Source organism: Moschus berezovskii, chromosome 5 (assembly GCF_049115385.1).
Source record: "Moschus berezovskii isolate FMDL1 chromosome 5, NW_MosBer_1.0, whole genome shotgun sequence".
In the NCBI taxonomy this organism is placed as follows: Eukaryota; Metazoa; Chordata; class Mammalia; order Artiodactyla; family Moschidae; genus Moschus; species Moschus berezovskii.
The window spans coordinates 43,406,707-43,432,575 of NC_142464.1; the positions used below are offsets into that span (position 1 = coordinate 43,406,707).

Consider the following 25,869-nt stretch of genomic DNA (forward strand, 5'->3'; position numbering starts at 1 on the left):
ATGAGATGGTTGGATGGCATCACCGACTCTGTGGACATGAGTTTGAGTGAACTCCGGGAGTTGGTGATAGACAGGGAGGCCTGGCGTGCTGTGATTCATGGGGTCGCGGAAAGTCGGACATGACTGAGTGACTGAACTGAACTGAACTGTTGAGGTCATAGAACCTGTGAGTGATAGAAGTAATATTAAAACAGTCATCTGCTAATTTCTGAACCATTGCTTTGTCTTCATCACATAGTCTTGTTATTCTTTCTAAAAATATGTTTATGCATAAATTCATGAATAAATTTTCATATATACTTTTAAAGATTCAGATATAATTGTTAAAGTATATGCAGATGACACCACCCTTATAGCAGAAAGTGAAGAGGAACTCAAAAGCCTCTTGATGAAAGTGAAAGAGGAGAGTGAAAAGGTTGGCTTGAAGCTCAACATTCAGAAAACAAAGATCATGGCATCTGGTCCCATCACTTCATGGGAAATAGATGGGGAAACAGTGTCAGACTTTATTTTTTGGGCTCCAAAATCACTGCAGATGCTGATTGCAGCCAGGAAATTAAAAGACGCTTACTCCTTGGAAGGAAAGTTATGACCAACCTAGATAGTATATTAAAAAGCAGAGACATTACTTTGCCAACCAAGGTCCGTCTAGTCAAGGCTATGGTTTTTCCTGTGGTCATGGACTGTGAAGAAAGCTGATCGCTGAAGAATTGATGCTTTTGAACTGTGGTGATGGAGAAGACTCTGGAGAGTCCCTTGGACTGCAAGGAGATCCAACCAGTCCATTCTAAAGGAGATCAATCCTGGGTGTTCATTGGAAGGACTGATGCTAAAGCTGAAACTCCAATACTTTGGCCACCTCATGCGACGAGTTGACTCACTGGAAAAGAGTCTGATGCTGGGAGGGATTGGGGGCAGGAGGAGACGGGGACAACAAAGAATGAGATGGATGGATGGCATCACCAACTCGATGGACATGAGTTTGGGTGAACTCCGGGAGTTGGTGATGAACAGGGAGGCCTGGTGTGCTGTGATTCATGGGGTTGCAAAGAGTCGGACGCGACTGAGCGACTGAACTGAATACTTGTTAAAATCCAAAATTTTCCCACTTTTTGGATACCTGCATCTCTTTTTCCCTATTTCTAAGTCACAAAACTCCATTTGCTACCTTATATGTCTCATTATGTATATTTTTGGAATTTATATAATTATACACAAACACATAACACATATGTATGTAGAGTTGTTTTAGGTCATTGTTTTACAGAAATGAAAGCATATATTCTTTTATGTACCTTGCTTTTCTCATTCAGCCATAGCTTGGTGAAATTTCTCCCAAGTGAAAAGTTATAGCCTCACTAGCTATTTATTTTAATGGTTGTCTAATGCTCTACTGTAGAGCTATATCATGATTTATTTTGCCTCTCCACCTATTTAAGGAGACCAGTTTGAGATTTTTGCCTCTAAAAATAGTTCTTCAATAAACATGTGTGCATGTGTTAGTCACTCAGTGGTGTCCAACTCTGTGATCTCATAGACTGTAGCCCACCAGTCTCCTCTATCCACAGAATTTTACAGGCAAGAATACTAGAGTGGGTTGCCATTTCCTTCTCCAGGGGATTTTCCCAACCGAGGGATTGAACCCGGGTCTCCTCCATTGCAGGTGGATTCTTTACCATCTGAGCTACCAGGGAAAGCTTTTTAAATAAACATACTTATACATTTATCTACATATGCTGGTATTTTATTTCTATTGATAGGATCACTGAGTGAAGGACATGTGTATTTTTAGTTTTAAAAGCTAAACTACTTCCCTAAGAAAGCTGCAACAATACACATTTGCACATACAATTAACAGAATTAATAATTAATAGAATTAATACTTCCTTTCACAAGGTCTTCCCAGGCCATGGTGTTACAACATTTTTTTAAAGTTTTTGCAAGTGTAGTTGGTATAGAGTAAAACTTCATTGTTTCTTTATTTGCATTTCTTTGATTAGAAATGAATTTGATCATCTTTTCATCAGGTTGTTGGCTATTGGATTTCCTACCTTATAAAATGTGCTTCTATATCCATTTTTCCAATGGATTATTTTGTCTCCTTTTAAGTTTTTAAGAACTTCTACTATATTTCAGATATTTTTGCCTGTCCTCTAGGGTTGAAAACACGTTTTTAAACCAATTGTAGTTGTTTGTGTCATCTTTTGCCATGCAAAAGTTTTGTCATTTTTTTTTTTAGTCATCTGTGCTGATGTTTTCTCTCATAATTCTGGGTATATTTTCTGCCTTGCTCAAGAAACCTATCTACCTTTCTCCTAGATATATTTATGAGCCTATATTTTCTTAATAGAATTTTTTATTTAAATATTTATATTTTAACCTTTAATCTCTCTATCTAAGATTTATTTTTGGAACTCGTATGAGAGAGAGTTTTCTATTCTTTCAGATGAATAAAGAGTTTGCCAGCCCCTTATATTAAATAATCCATCCTTTTGTCACTAAATTGAAATGCCTCTTTTGTCATATATTAAATCCTCTTTTATATCTGGATCTATTTCAAGATAATCTAGTCTACATATCTGTTTGGGCTTATTTCTTATTTTAATACTTATTCATTTGATTACAGTTGCTTTATAGGATTTTCTGATATCTGGTAAATCAAATTACACAGATGACTTGAAGTAGTTATCAAGTGCATATGTAAGTATTAATGTGTTAAAAGCTTATTTTCTAGACAGCAATGGGATGAAGCAGAAACTAACATCAAGATAATACTTGTATAATTAAAATAGTTATTCTGTAATCTTTCTTCCCAAGATCTGTATTTATATCAACAGTAATGGAAAGAAAAGATTTCATGTGCTTGTGAGATCCTATACAAGTGACAAATCAGTATAGTTTCAACCCTCAGATACTGTACTGTATTAATGGTACTGTTTCCTTGATTCACAGATTGGTCTTTCAGAGGAATCATCTGATTGCATCTTCACTGTGAGCTTCGGCTGCTTCCCTATAGGAGCGCTGTCCAGGTGCGAACTCCAAGGTTTCTCCCAGAGATAGATTCCATGGGGACTGCACCTGACCCTCTGAGATCAGCCAAAACATCCCTGATTGCAGCTTCTGGAGAAGAAGAGGATCTGGGAGAGGTGCAGGCTGCCTCGCCCCAGCTTCTACCAGAAGTCCTGTGTGAGAACACCAATGGCCTTTCCAGCACTCCTGCAGAGCCAAACCTCAGCCCCAGAACAGCTGCTAAGTCCCTGATGCAGGCCGGTGAGCATGTGCCCACGCAGCCAGCCATGTCCTCTCCTGACATTGTCAGTGAGGTGGGGAAGGCATCTCCCACACTCAACTCTCCTGGCAATAATCAGCTGTCAGGGGGCAGAGAGCCCACAGCACCAGCCCTGTGTTCTGCAGCAGGCAAGGATCTGATACCTGCAACATTTATAATGCCAGCCAATCAGCACATCCACCCCACTGTCCCAGGCAACCAGCCCAACACCAGCCCCCCATCAGGGCCTGAAGATACCCTGGTGATATCACAGAGAACTGCAGATGAAGGGCAACCTGAGAAGTCAAGTTGTCTGGTGGGAGTCATCTGTGGCAAAGATCAAGTGCCCTGTGATTTTCCTTCTCAAGAAACAATGCAGGGAATGGTGCAAACTGAAGATACAGCAGCCAGGGCGTTCAGTCCTACTTCCGCTCCTGTAGGTGGACCCGAAGCAGAAAGGCAGCAAGCTGTCTGCACTTCCCAGACAAGGTCCTGTGGCTCTCCAACAGCAGAAGATGGATGTTCGGGGAACAAACCGCCTTCTGCCGCCACCTCAGACACCCAGGCCATGACTTCGGTGATTCCTCAACCATCCCACCTCCCTAGCAATGGATCGATGTTTCCTCCAGATCCAGAGAAGGTGCCACTGGCAGCAGAGCCTCAAGTGTCAAGGTTTAAAGAAGCCAGTACGATGACCAGCCAAGCTGAAAATGAGATCAAGGAAACCCCACCCAGGGCTCTGCAAGATGCCGAGGTGCAGGCAGTGGCGAGTGTCCAGACCAGATCGGCATCCACCAGCCCCAGCATCCTCGCTGCATTCTTAAAGGAAACCCCTGCTCCAGAGCGGTTCGAACAACAAGAGCAGCTGCGTGTCATTTGCCATGGCAGCACGAGCCACACATTGGAGCTGTCTGAGAACACCCTAACCCCCCAGGGGGCAGGTCAGTGCCGTGACCTCATGCCAGCGGTGCACATCCAGACAGCTGCAGCTGTTTCTGCAGCTTTCCGAGGAGAAAGTAAATCAGGGAGCCTACCAGGGGAGGTCCTTAAAACCTCAGCCATCATCGTGGCATCCAGTGATGCTCAGGAGACGTGTAAAGAAGACCGGAAATCAGTGGGAATAACCCTAGCGGGGCAAGAGCTTACCTTTAGGCAGCTTTCGGGTACTAGTTCTACCTCCCTGAAAGCCAGCCCCAGTGACCAGATTTCTGTTAGCGCAGGACATCAAATTGAAACAGGTCACGGATTAGGGAAATGTGAAACGAAGCCATCTGAGGTTGCAACCACCAGTGGCCACAAACCAGACCCCGACTGCAAACTCTCCGACTCCGGTGGCCCTGCCAGCAGAGCCGACCAGTCCAGAAGCTTGGATCTCACGAATCAAGGGGGTGCAAGAGAGAAGAAGATTGCGTCTCCTCAGATAATGAAAGAACAAGAATCTCCTGGCATTGATATCCTGGAGGTGAGGGCAAGGGCAGAGGCTAAAAGCCTACTGCTCAATCCTAAATCTCAAGAAAGTGGAGGTGTGGCATCAGGTGCCAGCCCTACACCCTCCCCAGTTAGAAGGAGCCAGGAGGGCACTGGGGAAGAAAACAGACAGACCAAGACAGCCGCCAGCCTAAGCCTGCCGTCGGATGCCATTGGGGACTCTAGTCCTGGCTCTGGCAAAAGGACCCCTTCTCGCTCCGTCAAAGCCAGCCCCCGCCGGGCCAGCCGGGTCAGCGAGTTCCTCAAGGAGCAGAAGTTAAACGTGACAGCTGCTGCCGCCCAGGTAGGACTCACTCCAGGAGAGAAGAAGAAGCAGCTGAGTGCCGACTCCAAGCTCCAGTTGAAACAGTCCAAGCGTGTCCGGGACGTGGTGTGGGACGAGCAGGGCATGACCTGGGAGGTGTATGGTGCTTCCCTGGACCCGGAGTCCCTGGGCATTGCCATACAGAACCATTTACAAAGACAAATAAGGGAACATGAGAAATTAATCAAAGCTCAAAGCGGCCAGAGCCGGAGGTCCATCTCCTCAGATACTTCTTCTAATAAAAAGCTCAAAGGCAGGCAGCACAGCGTTTTCCAGTCCATGCTGCAGAACTTTCGACGCCCCAACTGCTGCATTCGTCCTGCTCCTTCTTCTGTGTTAGATTGAAAAGGAACGTGTCCGGAAGCCCTTGGATACTGCTACAGGCTTCAGAGGTGTCCATCTGTCTATGTCAGAGCTTACTTAATATTTTTTCTGAGGGACCAGGAAGAGAAAGCATTAACTCACAGAAATTGCTACTAAGAATTGCAGGGTCCTTTGCTTGGGGCTCCATAAATAAAAAATATCACTTCAATTTGAAAGGAAGTGAAGAAGTAAGCTTCACTGAAGGTTTACAACCTTAATTAAGAGGAAATAACACTCACTGTTTTTTTTTAATATGATGTTTTTAGAATAACATGCTCATTACACATGTGTCATTTTATATTACTGCCTCAATTTATCAGACTATGGTATTTCCATTAAAACCCCTGCTTTGTATTAAAAGTAACAAAGACACTGTTAGCAAAAACAGTTATACTTTGTAGTCCATTGCAATAAGAATGCTGATACCACACAAAATTTAAGTAGGTGATGAGAAATATCATGGGAAAAAATGGAAACAAATTTGACTCACTCCTCCGCTAGAGGACATAAATAAAAGTACTTACATGCATAAAATGCCAAATATGAAATAATATTTGTAAACATCTGCATATAACCCTTTTTATAAACCTTGTTATACCTGTTAATAAATGTAAGAAAGTTATATTAGGAAAAAAGTTAGCAAACCATTTGAATACTGCCCACATAAAACATGAATTTATGTATATATATTTTCCTGCACTAAGGGCAAGGGTCATCTCTGTGATTGTGCTTAGATTAAATTCATATTTCCTTGCCCAAGAGGAAATACATGTGACTGAATTCTTGAAGAGAATTATCATATTATTGATAATACTGAATTTTATGTTGTTCAGCTATCTCTAATAACATTCTGCTGAGAATGTTAAAGTTCTGGTAAGGAATTATAAATAGCCAATTACCAAACACTCCTTTTTTTGTGTTGAAAAAAGGAAAGTCTCCTGAGTAACAAAAACAACAGGTTTAATTGTGGCTCCTGTAAACAGGATGCAGTTTGTATTTCTGTTTTGATTTGGTTCGGTAGCTTCTAATAGAAAATGTAGTCAAATAGAAATGAGCTCCCTTGCTGCTTTTGTATGCAGAATAGTATCAATTGCTTAAGACTAATCTGTGGTAAAAGGGTAACCTTTTCAAGCCTATTAATTTTAAGAGAAATACCATCATATCTCATCCTTCCAACCCATTAAAAGAAGCTGCCTTTACTAAAACATCATTTGAACTTTGGGTGGGCTTAGTCCTTGAGAACATAGGCACCTGTTTGAACTGAGCCCTCACCTGTCTCCATAATGGAAGCATGTCCTTGGGGTCCATGAGTATTGTGCAGGGCACTGGCTGGGGTGACCAGCAGTGGCTTGAGTGGGGCTAGTGGGGAAGAGAGGAGTGAGCCCTGGAGGTTGTTGGTTTCCACCTTGCATTTAGAGAATCACTGTTAGTGATGAAGGGGTGTTGGCTGCTTTCTCTAAACTCACTGCCTTGATGAGCCAGAAAAGAATTGTCCAGCTGTGTACTATCTCTCCAGAGATTCATAAATGCCACTGATGTAGTAAATGCAAAGTTTCTATTTTTTTTTAATTTGGATTCTCTTTTGCAGATTCTGAACATATTGCAGGAGGACATCAAACCTAAACTTTAACACCACAGGCTACATCAGACATAAATTAGTCAATAGTCATCAATTTCTTTCAAAGTAATTGGACTGTCTATGAAGCGTACATAAGCAGACCACAGAGCCATTCTCAGAGTCAGAGCCAGAGAATGGCAATTACAGTTGTTAGAATTGAAACTTACAATGAATTTTTTAATAAAGCACATTTGTTTCTTACCAGTTGGCCTCTAATAAGAAGGTTATCTAAGTAGAAATTACCATCAAATTAGCAGCCAAAATTATTATTATTGAATTAAGTCTAAAACTCTGTCTTTGGGCCTTAAATACCCATTGGCCGTAGTGCTCATGTCACTTCTGTAGGAGATGCCTTTGCCAGAGTTTAATCTCCCTCCTGTCTTGCTCACTGACTGTCTCCCTCACACGTGCTGTGTACACATAGAGAACAGCCTCTGTACACAGTGGCAGCTGTCAACAGTACCCACTCCAGACGGGTGGGCCCAGGTCACCCTCTGCTCTGAACTGGCTAGAACAGGCTGTCCCTGCATTAAAATGGGAAAAAAGGAAGAATTTAGCATCTGGTAATAATATTAGTTTTCATGAAATTGGAGTAACCATGTGATTTATAAATAGTGAAAGGAAACAGAGGCCAAAGAGAGTTGTAGATGTTGTTGTCACACATTAGAGGCAAATTAATAAAATTCAATAAATTAAACTTAATATGTGCTAGAGTCACTTTGGTTTTTCTGGGGACTGAAGCTAACCCTTACTTCTTAATCTTCAATTTTTTATTTTCAATCTTTACACTCTAAAGATTGTCACAAAATGTTACAAAAGCTTTCTTCTCACTTACTGAAATCTTATAGAAGGAAAAGTCCTGAAAAAAATTGTCACAGAAATAGCTCATCAAGTAGATAAATAAGACAGGAGCCTATTCAAAATAGTGGTGTTTCTGCATTATGATCCCCCAAAGATTCTCAGGATAAAACCTTGTTTTGAAAACACTCCTTCACTTGGATCTATGACACATACACATTCGGGACATCATTTGTGATTCCTTAGGTTCACTCAACAAGTGAAGTTGCAGAACAATTTTCATGGCAGACTCTTTGAACTTGCTCTGCTATTCGTTACCTGCGTGACACACACAGTGTTGAAAGCTGTTTTTTCCCTTATTTCTTTTAGTTATCTTTTGGTCCTTTTAAATGTATTTTAGTTGTTGAAATAAATGGAGGAAATACTTTATTAAGTAAATCAGTATAAGATATTTTTTAAACCAGCAGCAAAAAAGAGATGACTTAGGCCATCCAAATGTTTAACATGTGAAGATGTGTACCCAGTGAAAATTTTTAATTTAAATACTGATTTTTCTATTTTATGACTACAAGAAAAATGTGACCACTTCAGCTGCCATGTATCTATTTATCTTCAGTGTTTTTCTAATTATGTCTTTCTGGATTATTACCCTTGATGCCATAGACCAACTACTTTACATACACTGAAATTCTAATTAAGCTTTGTGTTTTGGATCAGTGGCACACGTTAAACGTTTTGTTAGGTCACAGTGGACTAGAAATCTTTTTTGTTTGCATCCAAAATGAAATATTTATAACAAAATATTACGGTGTTTTCCTACCTTGACAAGTCAGCTATATTGAATATAATTTGATTTCTGATGATCTTTAATCTTTAGAATGGTTTAATATTTATTATTTTGGATATCAGTGTTCTCCATGTTATAGGTTAAATATCATAACTGGAATAAATTGGACTGAATATGCATGTGTACCATATACCCTAGAGGTTGAATTTTGGAACCAAATTCTTAATAAGAGCTTGTCATCTTAAGAAAGCAGAAGAGGAAAACTGCTTTGGGTTGCATCTAAGAGTATTAAGGTTTTTATTGTTCTAGCTTATTCTGATAGTCTTCTTCTCATCTCTGGGATTTCCTATCATTTGGGAAATATCTGTATATACCACATGAAGACTAGAATATGATGTGACATTAAGATTTGTTTACAGAGGACCTATGTGAGTAGGCTATTAATGTAAATTGTTTGGCCTCTGTTGTATCCTCTTTGTTACTGTTTTGCTTCCAAAATGTGAGAAACTGTCTTTTCTTCCTCCTACATATCGTGCAAGTGTTTAACAATTTGTCCATTTCTAGTACAACATAATTTACCACAGCCCTTGTCTACTTTTTAAGAACCAGTATAAAGGAAAACAATACATTAGGATAAGGTTTGCATATATATATGTGTGTGTTTTTACTGAATATCACAAATGTCACTTGTAGCCTTGTGTCGGCCTCTACGTGTCTGATTTACTAATCATCTACAATGCTGCCATGGAGATTACGCTGTTTACTCTCTCCAGCTTTGTCCTAAGCGGTGTTTGAGAAACGGAGCCTATGAACTTCCCTTTGTGATAATAATGCAATGAACTCAGCAGTATCTTGGATAAATAAACTGACCATCTTGTCTCTATCCCTGTTCTGTCTACACAGTGAACCAGAAGTCTGGCCCTCCTCTGCCTCAGTGCTTGCTATTTTACATTCCTATCTGAGCATTTTGTTTTCTGTTAGCAATGCTCTTGGTTCCATGTGTGGCCCTTTGGGTTGAATGTCCAAAGGTGGGTCAGCTGCTGCCACCTGGCAAATAACAGGTGACGTGCCAGATCTCCTGTCCAACTTTGTAACTTTATCCTTCTTAATGAAATTCTGCAGCCAGCTGAGTAATTAAAATGTCATTGTGTAGACACATGGGCTGAAGGATATCTACAAAATTTTAGACATTTTTTTGCAAAAGGGGAAAAATTAGTCTTGTAAAGACTGAAACAGATTTCCATGAACTTTACCCTACTGTTGGGAAAAATAAATTCTCCTTGGCTACAGAAATAAAATAAACTCGATTTTCAATGACCAAGGACATAAATGAAGATGGATTGAAGTGGAAAAACTCTGTCTTACAAATCAGTGACATCTACCAGAGTTCATTACAGCTACTTTTAACTGTGAACATTCACCAGCTAAACTGCTCACTTGCCACAACCAAATAACCTCTCTCAAAGTAAATCCAGTACATTGGTATATATGTGTAGACAGAAACAAAGAAAACAAAACAAAATAACCCTGAAAAATTACTGTTGGCTGTTAGGTAAATCAAGGTGATAATCAAAAGGACATTTAAATAACAGCAAGCCTTGGTGAAATGACTGTGAAGGCCAGAATGGTGCAACAAGGTATTATTCCCAAGTTTGGTGTGTTTTTCTAAGACCTAGATATCTCAGCTACTCATCCTGAGAATAAAGACTGTTGATAATGAATTAAAGTCAAGCAATAATGTGCCAAAAAGAGGCAGTTATACCACCAAGTGCATCTATTATGGGCACACCATTATATATTTATGGTTTGCTCCTTGAAGACTGACCATAATCCATGGGATAAAATAAGCAAAGGCATAATTTCTGCTTTCTTGCTGGAAAAACTTATGTGGGAGCTCCATATAGAGGTACAGCACTAGTGAACATTAGATCCTGTGGTTAACAGCTCTGTTTTAACATTAGTCAAGACCAAAGGAATCACCAAGAGTCTTGCTAGCTTAAAATTCAAAACAGCTTCAACCAGAAACGTGGTTGAAATGGAAGGTTAAATGTATAGTAATTACTCTCCCTGGACACTAGCCTACAAGAAATCAATTCAGTTAACTCTGCCTGGAGGATTACCAGATTTAGCTATGAAAAAAAATGGGTTCTCAAATGAGGAACAGCTAAAACGTGAATACTCATATCAAAAATGGCCGGAAATAATGCCTTACAGAATATGATGTTGCAGATGGGTGTTTCTAAATACTAATTCTTCACCAAGTATTCTTTTGGGTTCAAGCTCGAAATCAACTGGCTGGAATAAAGATCACATTTTTCCAATTCAAGCGACTTAGCAGCAGCAGCAGCAGCATTTTATACTTTAGAAAAAGGTACTGATGATCAACCAGCATGATGATAGTTGTGATGACAAATACCCTAATGATTTAAGTGTGTTAAAGAGAATTGAGTGGGGAAGAAACACTAACTTCTTTCTCGATCTTTTAAGATATGGGAGACCATCTGCTTATTTTGGTGTGAAAAGGATAGCTTGCTTTTTGACCTTGCTGCTAGCATTACTCTGTGTTCCTTTAAAAATTAAATTATTTTTAAGCAAAACTTTTGAGAAGTTAAACATTTTTTTTTATGGTTCATATTGTTTTTGTGTTATGTATAGAGCAAACTATGAAATGAGCAGAAGGGGTTTACCATTTAGACGTCTTAGCATTTATTTAACCACAACTTTGAGTAAATTATTTTGTAAAATGTTTTCCATCATTTCTGATGTTGGTAACTTGGAAGATTACAGTATTATTTTCACACTCCCCATTCCCTAGAGGATTGGAGAGACTAAGTCTTGTTTATAAGGACATCTGGAAATACCTTTCCCAGGTATTTGAGAAAGGTCATCAGGGCCTGAAAACCCAAGAAGGAAATATACTAACAATTACTAAACTTCTAAATGTATTTATCTCTGCTATACTAACATGTAAACACTATATTGTGCATTACCCTGTAGCTGGTTGTGGTACATCAGTACATTCTGTAAGTATGTACAGTCTATGAGCAGTTGGTTTTCTATTTTTATGTGTAGGAAAAAAAACACGCTGCATCCCATTTTAAGGCCAAGTTCTGTCATCAGATAGGCACAGGGCCGAAAGTGAATAAACCCAACAAAAGTGTGCATGTGTGTTAAGTGACAGAATTTGTCCTTTCGCTTTTGAAGGTCAGAAAGGGCTGTTGTTTTCTTCTTTTAATCATCTCCCAGAGTAGATAACATAATTGTCACAAAAGCTGAATGCAGTCATCAGTACATTGGCCTGTTACCAAATATGCCAGGGCTAATTCCCCACGCCATTAGTCACGGGTAAGGTCAGTTCTTTGACCACTGGGTTGATTTACATTCCTCACACATCTTCTCTGTGTTGTGTGATTAGGATGTACATACTATGGGTGTGATTGTGTACATACCTTGTATGAATTATCTAAATTCTCAAAGCAGTGGAAAGCAGGAAGAAGAAACAGTTATTCAAAAGCCTCAAAAGGGCTAATCAATGTGTATTATCATTTTCTACACATAAAAATGTATACATAACTGTAAATAGCTTACCCACATATATATGCACACATAAATGCATTTTATTCATCCTGGGTACATTGAAATCAATCACAAATTAAAACAACTAATTGAAAACTACATCTTTTCATGACTGGTTTCACACGGATTGATATCAGATTAGATGCTCCCCATTTAATGGTGTTACTCCCTCGTAGCACATTTGGTGCTTAGAAAAGCCCAGCCCCACTGAGTCATGAAAATCTCGGTGATATTTTACTTGAGACACAGACAGGTACTTGAGCAGCGTCAAAGGTTTAGTGCTGTTCTTTAAGTACCTAATTTTATATCTGGAAATGACAAATACTGTGGAAAACCAATTATGCTTCATAGACTCGATTTGTGCATTTAGTGGCATGTTTATTTGCACGGGCTCATAAAAGCTCTACATTGTAGAGCTGTATCCCTAGCTTTCCAAAAGAGTATATAATCACTCAAGGTGAAACATGATTGCAGGCATTCTTCTCTTGAGATTGGCAAAACAATGTTTAGCTACACCAAAGAAAGGTCAAAGAGTAAAGATTTTATTTTTAAAAGTTACAAATGATACTGGTAGCATAACAGGATGTTAGCAGTTGGGATTTCCTTAAAATGGACTCAAATAAATGACTGTTATTGACAATTGGTGACACTGTGTGGACTAGATAACAAGATTAGAGTCATTAGCCAGCAAATGTCAATACTGGACAACAGTAGTCAATTTATCACAATTCCAGTCAGTGAATCGATGTTGTTTTAGTTTCTCTCATTTCTTCAAAAAGGAAGTACTCTATTAGACGTCAAAAAGTCTGATCTGGTCCTTAAAACCTAATAATATGATTTGATCCTGATATTTTGACACTAATAATTATGTTGGCTGGATATTAGGTTGAAGTTATGAAAAGAAATGCTAGATTGCCATCAACAGAAACTTCTGTGTGGCAAAGTACAAATATAACCACTTCTCAATAGAAAGGCAATTATACCATTTCATTGGTACTCATATTTTAAAGACTGAATGTGCCATCTTTAAATCTTAGATCAAAAAAGGTTAAACACCATAAAAATACTACACTTACAACTACACCTAGCTGTGTTTTTTAACTAACAAAAAAGGACGTTATAAAAGTATACATGAAATCTTGATGTCAATATTTACTGTTGCTTAAAAGATAAATTTAAATTTATGTAATTATTTTGGAAATCATGTATTAAGTGCTGACCAGAAAAATTATAAATGTCAATATAAGAATCATTTATGTGTATACTCAGTGGAGAAAGACCAAAAGTGTAGTATGATGTTAAATCACTGAAAAAACAGTAATAAAGTGAAATTCCATTTATGAATCTAAAGTTATGTCTTTTCATGATGCCTATAGACAAAGATCATTAAACTGCTTATTTAAGAAAGTCCCCATCCTCTGTAAATTAACCTATCAATAAAATTTCATTGCCTAGGAAGAAAGATGGAATATTATGATTTACATGAGGATAGATCAAGATTTTGAAATTACCTACACATTCACCCTCATTTTGGATTTGAGTTTTGAATGGATGAGTGAATGAAATTCAACTGATGACTTAGTTTTATCCTAAAAAAAATGTCAAATATGATTTTGTTGCTTTTTTCACTTTCCATAATAAACGTAATATAGATTAAGAGATACAGTCTTTGATTTTTGTTATTATTGCTCTGCTTTTGCTGACAAAGTTGTTCCTTAACCCTGGGATGTTTATAATGAACTGATTTTCAGTGTGACACACTTCTGCAGTGAAGTTGAAAGCATTTACACTGAAAGTATCAATTCCTTTAATTAAAATAGAATCCCCATGCCTGCAGCTCTTCCAAGACACTGGTTTTTCCTGCTCAGCATGGCACAGTGGTATGTGTATACATGCCCGTGTGGCTGACCATGTGTGAACTTTCGCTCAGTGAGAGATGATGAGAGGTTGATGTTCATGGAAGTATAGGCGGAGGCAGGGTGCAGGGTGCATCTACTCTTATGGAAGCATAGAAACCTATATTCAAGCTTATATTGTCTCATGCCTCTGCCTGTGGCCACCCAGGTGTGTTGCTGTGGGGTTTCAGCTTTTCTGCCCGCTCCTTGGTAAATAAATCAGCATCCTGCAGTTTACGTTCCCAGAAGGAGACAGAAAACCCAGCCATGGCCTTAAATCCAGTTTAACCATTAATAAAACTAACACTATAGTTAGATCCCTTTTTGCCTCCTTGAATTTGTGTTCAATTCATTGAGAACTGGTGAGTTGGCTAGATAAAACATTACGAACTCCAAGGCTCAGATGGGAAAGAACCTACCTGCAATGTGGGAGACCCAGGTTTGATCCCTGGGTTAGGAAGATCCCCTGGAGAAGAGAATGGCAACCACTCCAGTATTCTTGCCTGGAGAATCCCATGGACAGAGGAGCCTGGCAGGCCACAGTCCGTGGAGTCACAAAGTGTCGGACACGACTAGCACTTTCATTTTCTTTCAATCTTAAAAAATGATTCAGTGAACTTTCCATGAACCTTAAACAGTGATTGTTTCAAAACTTCCAAGGGCCTTGCTCTCCATCCAATGACTATATGTATAAATACACACTATTCCAGCCTAAAATGATGTCCTAACTCGTGAACACTGAGACATTCATTTTGGCAAATGAAACTTCATACATTTCCAAAGATATAAATGCTATTTGTGAAGAAGTTAGATGATGCAAGGATCCTCAGCAGGGCTGAGATGTTTTATCTTATGCCTGTAGCTGTTTATGTGCCACCAGCAGGCATTCCTATCATTAGGTGCCATTTACAGCCAACTGTTCTTACACACCCACATCTTTAATGTTAAATAGTAAACACAAAACAGCCGTAGCATAATCTGGCTTCACTGGACTGACTGTGAATTCAAAATACTTATTTCTTGTAAAGAGTACACCTTTTGTAAACCATACAGGAACTCTTTAAGTCTAACATATATTCTTAATGAACTCATGAATACCAATATTGTTTAATTTTCCTTAACACCATTCTAGACTATCAGTAAGCTAAGTTACAGAGTTCTAAACTCTTTAGACTCTTTGAATCATCTTAATGTCCTATAGCCAGTTTTTCTAAAAATATCATACAGGACTAACATAGTAGAAATTCATATTATCAGGATGGAAGCTGCAAGTGCTCAAAGAAATTTCTGGTGGGAGTACTGGCTTCCCAGGGATGATATTTTCCTACGCCTTTTTTTTTTTATTCCCACTTGACACCTCTCAATCAAACGACACAAGAACCTTGGCCTGTCATTCAATAAAAGAAAAACGAAACCTAAGCAGAATGTCACTGTCAAAGATATTCTAAGTGTTTAGAAGCAAGATAAGACTTCTTAAAAGGCTGAAAGTATTTGGTTATTATCTGTGTTCTTTTTGCCTAAAGTCAATACAAAGAGTAATGATCAAGGGCTAAATATTCTGCTGGGCACTTCTACATTCTACCTTGGGAAGTATTGTATAAAACTCCGCATTTTTTCAGGGTTGGATACTTGAAATGGATGTTCAAAAAATGGATGTTCAAAAAGATATCATGGTAATTACCCCGGCTTAGAACCAAAGAATCCTGGGTTCAAATTTCAGCTTTAAAACTAAATTTCTTGGCCCAGTCACTTAATCATTTTGAGCTTCAGTGAGTTCACCTGTGAAATGGAGATAACAATACTTTGCAAAATTATGAGGATTAAATGACACAGGGAGAACAAATGTTAGTTCCTTCAGCTGCTCCTTTAAGTTTTGTATTCTTTGCTTGAACTTTACCATTAGATTATAAAAAGGCTGGCATTTTGCCACTTTCTTCTATTTAGTAATCTTTTTAATAAATCTAGAAAAGCACTAAGACTGGTTTAAATATGACTATGACATACCTAAATTGTCACTTTAAGCATATTTCCCTTTTTGTTCAAAACATAAGGTTAACACTATTCCAATGTTTAGAGTTACCAGATCCTTAAGAATTAGTAAAAGATTTTGATTAGTTTAACTTTGTCACATCAAATATGATTTTCAAAATATAAAGTTAAATGCTAATTAAAATATTACCAATTCAAAAAAGGAGCAAATGGGAGAAATAATTGGTAACTTTACATAAATATTTGAAACTTAGATATGATAAAAAAGATCCTATATGCAAATTAAGAGAGGTGATATAACTGACAAAATATTGGAATCTAGAAAAATAGGAAGAACACCTACAAGCCAGTTACAAAAAGATGAATACAACAGAGAGATTCGTCAAACAGCACAAGGAAGCATCATAAATGTATGAAAATATGCTCAACTCCACTAACAAATCTCTACCACTCACAGCTGAATGCTGTTGGAGGAGACCTTCCAGATTTACAAAGGCTGAGTTAGGAGCTTTACATGCAAGAGTAGGAAGAGAGTGCTTCACCTGTATTAAAAAAAAAAAAAATCTGCAAGTTGGAGAACTCTGGAGATGTGTGCATGGGAGGGAGGGAGAGAGAATCAGTGTGTGTGCATGCATGCACCCAGAAACAGCTCGTGTTTGCTTGTAAGGGAGGCAGGGGCACGGGGAGAACTCTTAAAAGAATCTGCAGAATGCCCACCAGCGTAGGTTCAAATAAGCTCTTGCCAGAGAGTGCAACACTCAGCAAAGTATGAACTTTCCAGATCCCCTCTGTTCCTACCTCCCCTGGTCATCCAGATCATCTGGCAGAAATAGAATCTTTAAGGGGTGTAGAAGCAAAAAGTCAAATCACAACCCCCTTCTTAGCGTGGGTCTCTGAGGCTGATGAGGAGGGAACTTCCAGCTGTAAACAGAATTATGATTATTCCATGAGACTGGGCATTTAAAATTTGCTTTGAGACTGCATTTGCAATTTGAATGAACTGTGCCTGCTGAATCGGGAAGGGTCCCCAAAGCTGAAACAGATGATGTCACTATTAGTGACCTTGCCACCTGATGGAAAGCTTTGTGTGGACAGAAAATACTGGAAGTTCACATGACTGAGCCCTGCTACCTGCTTGGCCCCTGAAAACAATTGCATTTGCAACTGCCACTAGTCCAGAGGCTCCAAATCTACCCCAAATTTTAGAAATCGGTGACATCAGACGTTGCGTGGGTCTTGGAGGCAGGGTCCCAGGTGATTCCTCTTCTACTTATCCAGACCTGCTGCTGCTGCTGCTGCTAAGTCGCTTCAGTTGTGTCTGACTCTGTGTAACCCCATAGTCGGCAGCCCACCAGGCTCCCCCATCCCTGGGATTCTCCAGGCAAGAACACTGAAGTGGGTTGCCATTTCCTTCTCCAATGCATGAAAGTGAAAGTGAAGTCGCTCAGCCGTGTCCGACTCTTCGCGACTCCATGGACTGCAGCCCACCAGGCTCCTCCATCCATGGGATTTTCCAGGCAAGAGTACTGGAGTGGGGAGCCATCACCTTCTCGGCAGACGCACTGAGGTAGGCAGAATCCTAAGAGGGCCCTGGAGATTCCCTGCCTCTGATAAGCACATGCCTTCCCTCAGTTATTCAGTCAAGCACAGCTGTGGGGGTGATTTTGTAATTAAAGTACCAGGTCAGCTGACCTTAAAATAGAAAGATTATCTGCATGGGCCAGACAGACATATTCTGTCTGGCCTGGGGGAAAGCAAGCATCCCATTTGGCTGGCAGAGAGGAGGCCAAGTGGCAAAGAATTGGGACACCTTCGAGGAGCTGGGAGTCTCCTCGCCAGCTGACTAGGAGAAGTAAAAACAGCAACTCAGCCCTACAGCCACAAGGAAATGAGTTCTGCCAACAGCCAATGAGCTTGGCAGAGGACTCCTAAACTCAGGTAAGAATTGCAGCCTGGACCAACACCTTGATTTCAAGCAGGCAGGACCTGGAAGAGAGTCCAGACATGCTGGACCTGTACTTCTAAAAGTGGCGCAGTGGTAAAGAATCCACCTGCCAATGTAAGAGAGGCAAGATGTGCTGGTTCAATCCCTGGGTCAGGAAGATCCCCTGGAGAAGGAAATGGCACCCCACTCCAGAAATCTTGCCTGAAAAATTCCACGGGTGGAAGAGCCTGGCGGGCTACAGTCCTGTAGGGTTGCAAAGAATCAGACAGGAATGAGTGACCAAGCAACACACAGCAGAAATTGTTAAGATAACAAGTGTATACTGTTTTAAGTTGCTGAGTCTCTGGTAACTTGTTATATAGCAATGGAAAACTGATACAACTCTCAATTAAGGATTTGAAATTGCCAAAGACAAGTTGAGAAGTCAAGAACTTGTTTCTATCTTTGCCACCCAAATCAAGACACAAGAAGCCTTCCATTCTGGAGTATCCATTTTCCTGAAACATCTGATGGGAGTTTTAATGGGTAAGTACCTGAGTCACTTTAACAATGAAGCAATCCTGGATGTTTTTAGCTGTGCTGGTTATCTCCCCTGTGCTCTTCACCCTGATGAATCCTGCTCTGCGCACTTGGAGGCTGACCTAGACAGACGGGTACCACAGCCCCTGTGCCATGCTGCTCCCCACAGCATCCATGTGCTGGCTGCAGATGGGTGGCAGGGAGAAGAGAGAGGAAGGCTGGGACATTTATTTCCCAGATTGGCCCCATGCGTTCTGTCATGATTGACCAAGCCAGAACCCCTGCCGACAGACCTCTCCATTAGGTGACTCCTGGTTACTTCTCCTGCCCTTGACTTCTCAAGCCTAGGACTCATGTGCTGGGGACCCCCACCCAGTCACTAGACCCCTGGTCCTCCACTATTTTGTGATTGCCCTAAAACCTACCTATATTTGTGTAAATCTCTTCATAGAATTCTCTCCAGTCATGCTATTTTTAAATGCCAACTGTTTCTTAACAGAATTTGACCGTTAGAGTAGTCAAAGTGTCCATTTTTAAATGATAAAATGTAGGATTTAAGATACATTTCTGTATCTTTTGGCTGGCTATGTCCAGCTCTGCCCCTTGACCTTCAAGTATTATTAGTTTCTTATTCCCACCTCCTTGTTAGGATACTGCATAAAACTAGAAAGCCATTTGTTGGTGTAAATAATGTAGATCCTATGAATACAAGATTTTCTTGACTGTATGGTGTGTATGCTTTGTCACTCAGTTGTGTCTGACTCTTTGTGACCCCAGCCTATAGCCCCCCAGGCTCCTCTGTCCGTGGGAATTCTCCAGGCAAGAATACTGGAGTGGGTTGCCATGCCCTCCTCCAGGGGATCTTCCCAACCCTGGTCTATTGCAAGTGGATTGTTTACAGTCTGAGCCACCAGGGAATGTCATTTTCAGTAAAGGAGAAGCGTCCTGGTGTGAAATAGGTACAAGGGTGTTACAAGATGCCTCAGATACCAGTGCATGGCAGGGCTTTTAAGATAAATGCTTAATGAAATGATATGCCTCATCTTCCCATCTGCAAAACAGGACAATTAGTATTATTTGTCCCCGACTCACAATTAAATTTCATATATAAATGATTATACTTTAGTATTTTTTCATATTATTGCTATTAATAATAATAACTAAGGTGTATTGATGGTTGACTACATACTAGTCTTAATTCTAAGTTTCTTAGACACATTTCCTATTCAGTCAGTTCAGTCGCTCAGTCGTGTCCAACTCTGCGACCCCATGGACTGCAGCACGCCAGGCCTCCCTGTCCATCACCAACTCCCAGAGTTTACTCAAACTCACGTCCATTGAGTCGTTGACGCCGTCCAACCATCTCATCCTCTGTCATCCCCTTCTCCTCCCAGCATCAGGGTGTTTTCAAATGAGTCGGCTCTTCGCATCACGTGGCCAAAGTATTGGAGTTTCAGCTTCACCATCAGTCCTTCCAATGAACACCCAGGACTGATCTCCTTTAGGATAGACAGGTTGGATCTCCTTGCCATCCGAGGGACTCTCAAGAGTCTTCTCCAACACCATAGTTCAAAAGCATCAATTCTTTGACACTCAGCTTTATTTATAGTCCAACTCTCACATCCATACTTGACTACTGGAAAAACCATAGATATGCTGTCTAGGTTGGTCATAACTTTTCTTCCAAGGAGCAAGCATCTTTTAATTTCATGGCTGCAGTCACCATCTCCAGTGATTTTGGAGCCCACCAAAATAAAGTCTCTCACTGTTCCCACTCTTTCCCCATCTATTTGCCATGAAGTGATAGGACCAGATTCCATGATCTTAGTTTTCTGAATGCTGAGTTTTAAGCCAACTTTTTCACACTCCTGTTTCCCTTTTGTCAAGAGGCTCTTTAGTTCTTCTTTGCTTTCTGCCTTAAGGATGGTGTCACCTGCATATCTGAGGTTATTGATATTTCTCCTGGCAATCTTGATTCCAGCTTGTGCTTGTTCCAGCCCAGTGTTCCTCATGATGTACTCTGCATATAAATTAAATAAGCAGGATGACAATATACAGCCTTGATGTACTCCTTTCCTTATTTGGAATCAGTCTGTTGTTCCATGTCCAGTTCTCACTGTTGCTTCCTGACCTGCATACAGGTTTCTCAAGAGGCAGGTCAGGTGGTCTGGTATTCCCATCTCTTGAAGAATTTTCCAGAGTTTATTGTGATCCACACAGTCAAAGGCTTTGACATAGTCAATAAAGCAGAAGTAGAGATTTCCTATTACTCTTCACAATAACTCTGTGATGAAAGTATTATTATAGTCCTGCCCATTGTACATATGAATGATAAAATGCAATTTGTAGATGAAATGCAAAGAGATTCAGTGCATATACCTAGTGGGTGGTGACACCAAGATTCAAACCTACTCAAGCCTGGTGTTATTGACTTACATCTCACAAGTTCACTAAGGCTGCCTTACTGTACATAAAATGCTGATGACCAAAAAAAATAGGGGCAATATCAGGATGTTAGATACTACTTCAACAGAATCTAGAGGTTTTCTCATGATCTATCTATTGGCCCTTACAAAGTTGTATTAACTCAGGCTTCCAAAGTGTTATGTGATGCCTCTCTCAAAGGAACAAATCTTCTCTAACCAAGGGAGGAGTATTAAGAAAAGGGAACAATTACTTCTAGGAGAAAATTAAGTTCTCTCAAATGTATTTCCTCTAAATAGTGTATATAATATTGTAAAATAATTTGCCTCCAATAAAAAATAAATTAATTACAAAAAAAAATAAAAAATAAAAATAAATAAATAAATAGTGTGGAAATGGGAGGGAATTTTAAAAAAAAACATATTTAGGTATCAAAATATCCATTCATACTCTATGCGAAACTCATATTCACAATCACAAGTAACTTTATGCTAAGGCTGCAAAAAAACAGGAGAATGCTTACTGAAACTGTATAAAATTACATGCCCTTTTCTGGGAAAAGAAAAAAAAAGGATCCAGGTGTATGGTGGCATTATTTTATATGCAATCTGAAGTACATTAACACAAATTGATTGAAAGTTATTTCTTGTCTCATAGCAAATGAGATTGCTTTTTACCCTCACAAGTGTTTTAATAATTAATTATTAAGTTAAATTTTTATGAACTTTAGAAATGTAACTCAAAATATATGAACAAGCCTTGAGCATATTTTAAAATAATTAATACAGTTATTGGAAGGTATAAATTTTTAATTATAGCCACCTTTGTGAAAAAACCAAGGCCCAGTACAACTTCATTTTTCCCTTGAAGGTGAAATGCTCATTTAAAGATACTTATTCTAATAACATTGGCCAAATGTATGGACTGAGACATTTAAAGTAATTATGAATTTGTAAGTGATGTAATAATTTCATTTTGAGAAGGTTTTTGACTTAATCTTCTAAGGCCTTTGAACTTCCCTGGTGGCTCCTAGGTAAAGCGTCTGCCTACAATACAGGAGACCGGGGTTTGATCCCTGGGTTGGGAAGATCAATTGCAACCCACTCCAGTACTCTTGCCTGGAAAATCCCATGGATGGATGGTAGGGTGCAGTCCATGGGGTCACAAAGAGTCGGACATGACTGAGTGACTTCACTTTCATTTTTTTCCAAGGCATTGGATAACTTGGAAGAAATATTCTCAATTTTAAAAAGGTAAAAACAGATCATTTCTCCTTCTGAGAACTTTCCAGATTTTGCTTTAACTGGGGGGATTTTTCTACACTAGGTCAAATGTCAACCAGAATCTTAATCCAAGAACCTATTACAGACTTAAACAAAATGACATCAAAAGAGACATTCTTTCATTCAGTAAACATAAATTAGACACCTCCACCAAGCATGTATGTGACATTGACAAACAGGTGTGTTGAATACGTGAGTTACCCACACTCTAACCTTTAATAGCTCCCCAGGTATGTAAACCACGAAGCACAGCACTATCAAAAAGGCCACAGTGAAACTATTATCAGTTACTATAGGAACCCAGAAGATGAAGCTCTGACTCTCTCTCTAGAGTTCAAGCTAGAAGTTAGAGGATGGAAACAGGAGAACACAGTGCATAGAATGTCACACTGTACATTTGCACCCCTGTGTAGTTATGGTAACTTGTACTGAAAATGAAAGTGAAGTCACTCGGTTGTGTCCGACTCTTTGTGATCCCATGTCCGTGGGATTCTCCAGGCAAGAATACTGGAGTGGGTTGCCATTTCCTTCTCCAGAGGATCTTCCTGACACAGGGATCGAAACCAGGTCTCCCACACTTCAGGCAGACTCTTTACTGTCTGAGCCACCATGGGCTTCCTTTGTGGTTCAGCTGGTAAAGAATCCACCTGCAATGCAGGAGACCTGGGTTCGATCCCTGGGTTGGAAAGATCCCCTGAAGAAGGGAAAGGCTACTCATTCCAGTATTCTGGCCTGGAGAATTCCATGGACTGTATAGTCCATGGGGTTGCAAAGAGTCGGACATGACTGAACTTGTATTATAATGTCACAAGTTATTTGTCAGTGGACATATTATACCATAATATTGGTAAGGTTGAATGTACATTCTCACACATGCACACATTTATCGGTGAGCTGTGATCATTTTAAGTGAGTAGTACCATGAAAAATAAGAGAGTGAATGAACACTTAAAAATAGTATCTTTACTATATAAAACATGTATGAGTAGGATATGAGGTGATATATGGTGAGGTGTGATAAGTAGAAATGAGCCCTCTTCATCCAAAACCCCTAAATCATGTTTGGAACCAGCAGTTGAGGGCACTACATCATGACCTAATATAATGTTTTAGAGTATACTTTTTTATAGAAAATAAAAATGTGAGGCCATTTTTTCCTTTCACTTTGACACTACTGAGTTCATGATCTCTGAAACATGAGCATGACAAGGAATACCATATGTCAGGGTAGGATTAAAAAGGTCTACTGGTGTTCAATGTTTATTAACACAAAACAGTAAGTCACATGACATTCTTGAATGGAGATGCCACGTGGGTCAAAATAGGTGTGAAACTGGAATGTCAGTTGCTCATTGTATTCACCCTGGGCCTCTGATAAAGTCCAGCCTGAGGTGCTCAGACTGCCCCCTAGGACTTACAGTGTGAGGAGGGGTGCCTCGCACAGCCATCAGGGTGTGGTATGTAAGCGTTTGAGGTGGAAGCAGTGTAATGGCCGCGCACCTGTGGTAAGACAGCAGTGGTGCCTCTAAGAAGTCGGTTCAGACCACCGGCCTCCTCACTGCCCACATCTTGCCTACTGTGATGAACCTCAAAATGAAATGCCAAGAAGCAACAGAAGTCAATCAGAAATCATGCCATTAATCAAAAACTCTCTATCATGTCCTTCCACGTTAGAAGAGACAGTTATTTTCCAGTCTGGAACTAAAGGGTTAGAGGTTGCCCAGTTCTGCCTCATGATGCTTATTTGTCTGTGAAGCAAGTTTTCATCACAGAGAGAGGCAGGTTAGTGTGGCCTGGGTTTTCTTTCTGTCTCTACTTCCACTCTTGGGATACTGGAGAGTCTTCAAAATGAAAATTCTCTAAGTTTAATGTAAAAGGGTCAGAGAGAAGCAAACCTCCTCTTTTCACTACTGACTATTCAGTCTGCAGATTTCAGTTTCTCCTCCCATAGTATGAATAGGATTCAAATCTGAGTCCTCTGAGCCCACATCATTGCCTATAGTAGAAGATGGTATCTCAAAAATGTTGTTTGTAGCTATCAGCCGTACTCCTCATTCAATGCCCCTCCATCTGGGCACATAGTCCTATATTCCTTTACGATGAGAGGGAGAGGCAGAAACCCCGTCCTTTTTATGATTTAGCATTGGATATCTCATACCATTGCTACTGAGAGATCCGTTAGTCAAGGACCAGATTCTAGGGAGAGAGGGAGCAAGAGAACATAAATCCCACTGAGAGGAGTGTCAATCATCTTGTAAGAAGAGCATGGGAGACTGAATAAACATACTGATGCGACCATCTTTAGAGCATATAATCTTCAACCTGTCACACCCTCTCTCCAAGTAAGAAGGGCCCAGTCCTTAGAGATATAATGGCTGTTCTCTTCTTCTGCTTCTCAGGGTAGGGAAAATAATTTTATTTATTCTCTTACAAGGATGGGCAAAATGTTTCCTCTTAAAAGAAGTGAAAATTGCATTGAATATATTCATATCCAATTGGAAGTATATAAACTTGCTTCTGCCAAATGAATCCATCAGTGGGAATAATTAAACCAAGGTTCATGTAGGAATTGGCAGAATTACGAGGGAGATTGTGGACTCAAATTTCTGATAGGTTGCTGTAGTCTGTAAGAAGTAAATATTTTATCTTCATCCTGTTTATGGCACAGAGCTGTTGGAATTTCCTAAGTGATGAGAGCTTTAAAAATGTCTTTTGTTCTGTAACTTAGATGGCTTTTGGACCAAAACCTAAGGATGAGGGCTAGTTGCCAGGGGAACTAATCATGTGACTGGAGTTTTACTCAGAGAAGGATTCTTGCCTGGAGAATCCCATGGACAGAGAAGACTGCCAGGCTACAGTCCATGGGGTCGCCAAGAGTCAGACACAGCTGAAGTGATGACTTAGCATGCACACACAGAGAAGGAAAGGCTTCCCATGAGAGTCTCTTGGACAGCAGGGAAATCAAACCAGCCAATCCTTAAGGAAATCAACCCTGGATATTCACTGGAAGGACTTGTGCTGAAACTGAAGTTCCAATACTTTGACCACCTGATGCGAAAAGCCAACTCGTTGGAAAAGACCCTGATGCTGGAAAAGATTGAGGGCAGGAGGAGAAGGGGGTGACAGAGGATAAAGATGGTTGGATAGCAAAACCAACTCAATGGATATGAGTTTGAGCAAAGAGATAGTGAAGGACAGGGAAACCTAGCATGCTACAGTCCATGGGGTTGCAAAGAGTCAGACACAACTCAGCAAATGAACAACAGAGAAGGAAGAGGGGCTGGAAGCTGGTTCAATCACCAACGGCCAGTGATTTAATCATGTCTATGTAATGCAGCCTCCAGAAAAACCAGGAAGGATGAGAGTCAGAGAGCTTCCAGGTTGGTAACATATGAAATTTCAAGGAGATTGGTGAACTTGGAATGCACATGGGAGCTTCGTGGCTTCCCCATTACCTTGCCTTATGTATCTCTTCCATTTGGCTATTCCTGAGTTGTATCTTTTTGTGATAAACCAGTAATCTAGTAAGTAAAATGTTTCTCTGAGTTCTGTGAGCTGCTCTAGCAAATTAATCAAACTCAAGGAAGGGGTCATTAGAACATCTGACCTATA

General features: G+C 39.9%; 1 protein-coding gene across 1 annotated transcript in view; it reads left to right on the forward strand.

Annotated features, from left to right (window-relative positions):
- The window catches only part of GPRIN3 (GPRIN family member 3), a 78,765-nt gene extending 64,902 nt beyond the window's left edge, over window positions 1–13,863 (forward strand). The window contains exon 2 of the mRNA XM_055434774.2: window positions 2,953–13,863. Coding sequence (XP_055290749.2) covers window positions 3,066–5,405 — 2,340 coding nt within the window. The 5' untranslated portion in view covers window positions 2,953–3,065 and the 3' untranslated portion in view covers window positions 5,406–13,863. The remainder of the gene's footprint in view (window positions 1–2,952) is intronic.
- The last annotated feature ends 12,006 nt before the right edge of the window (window positions 13,864–25,869 follow it).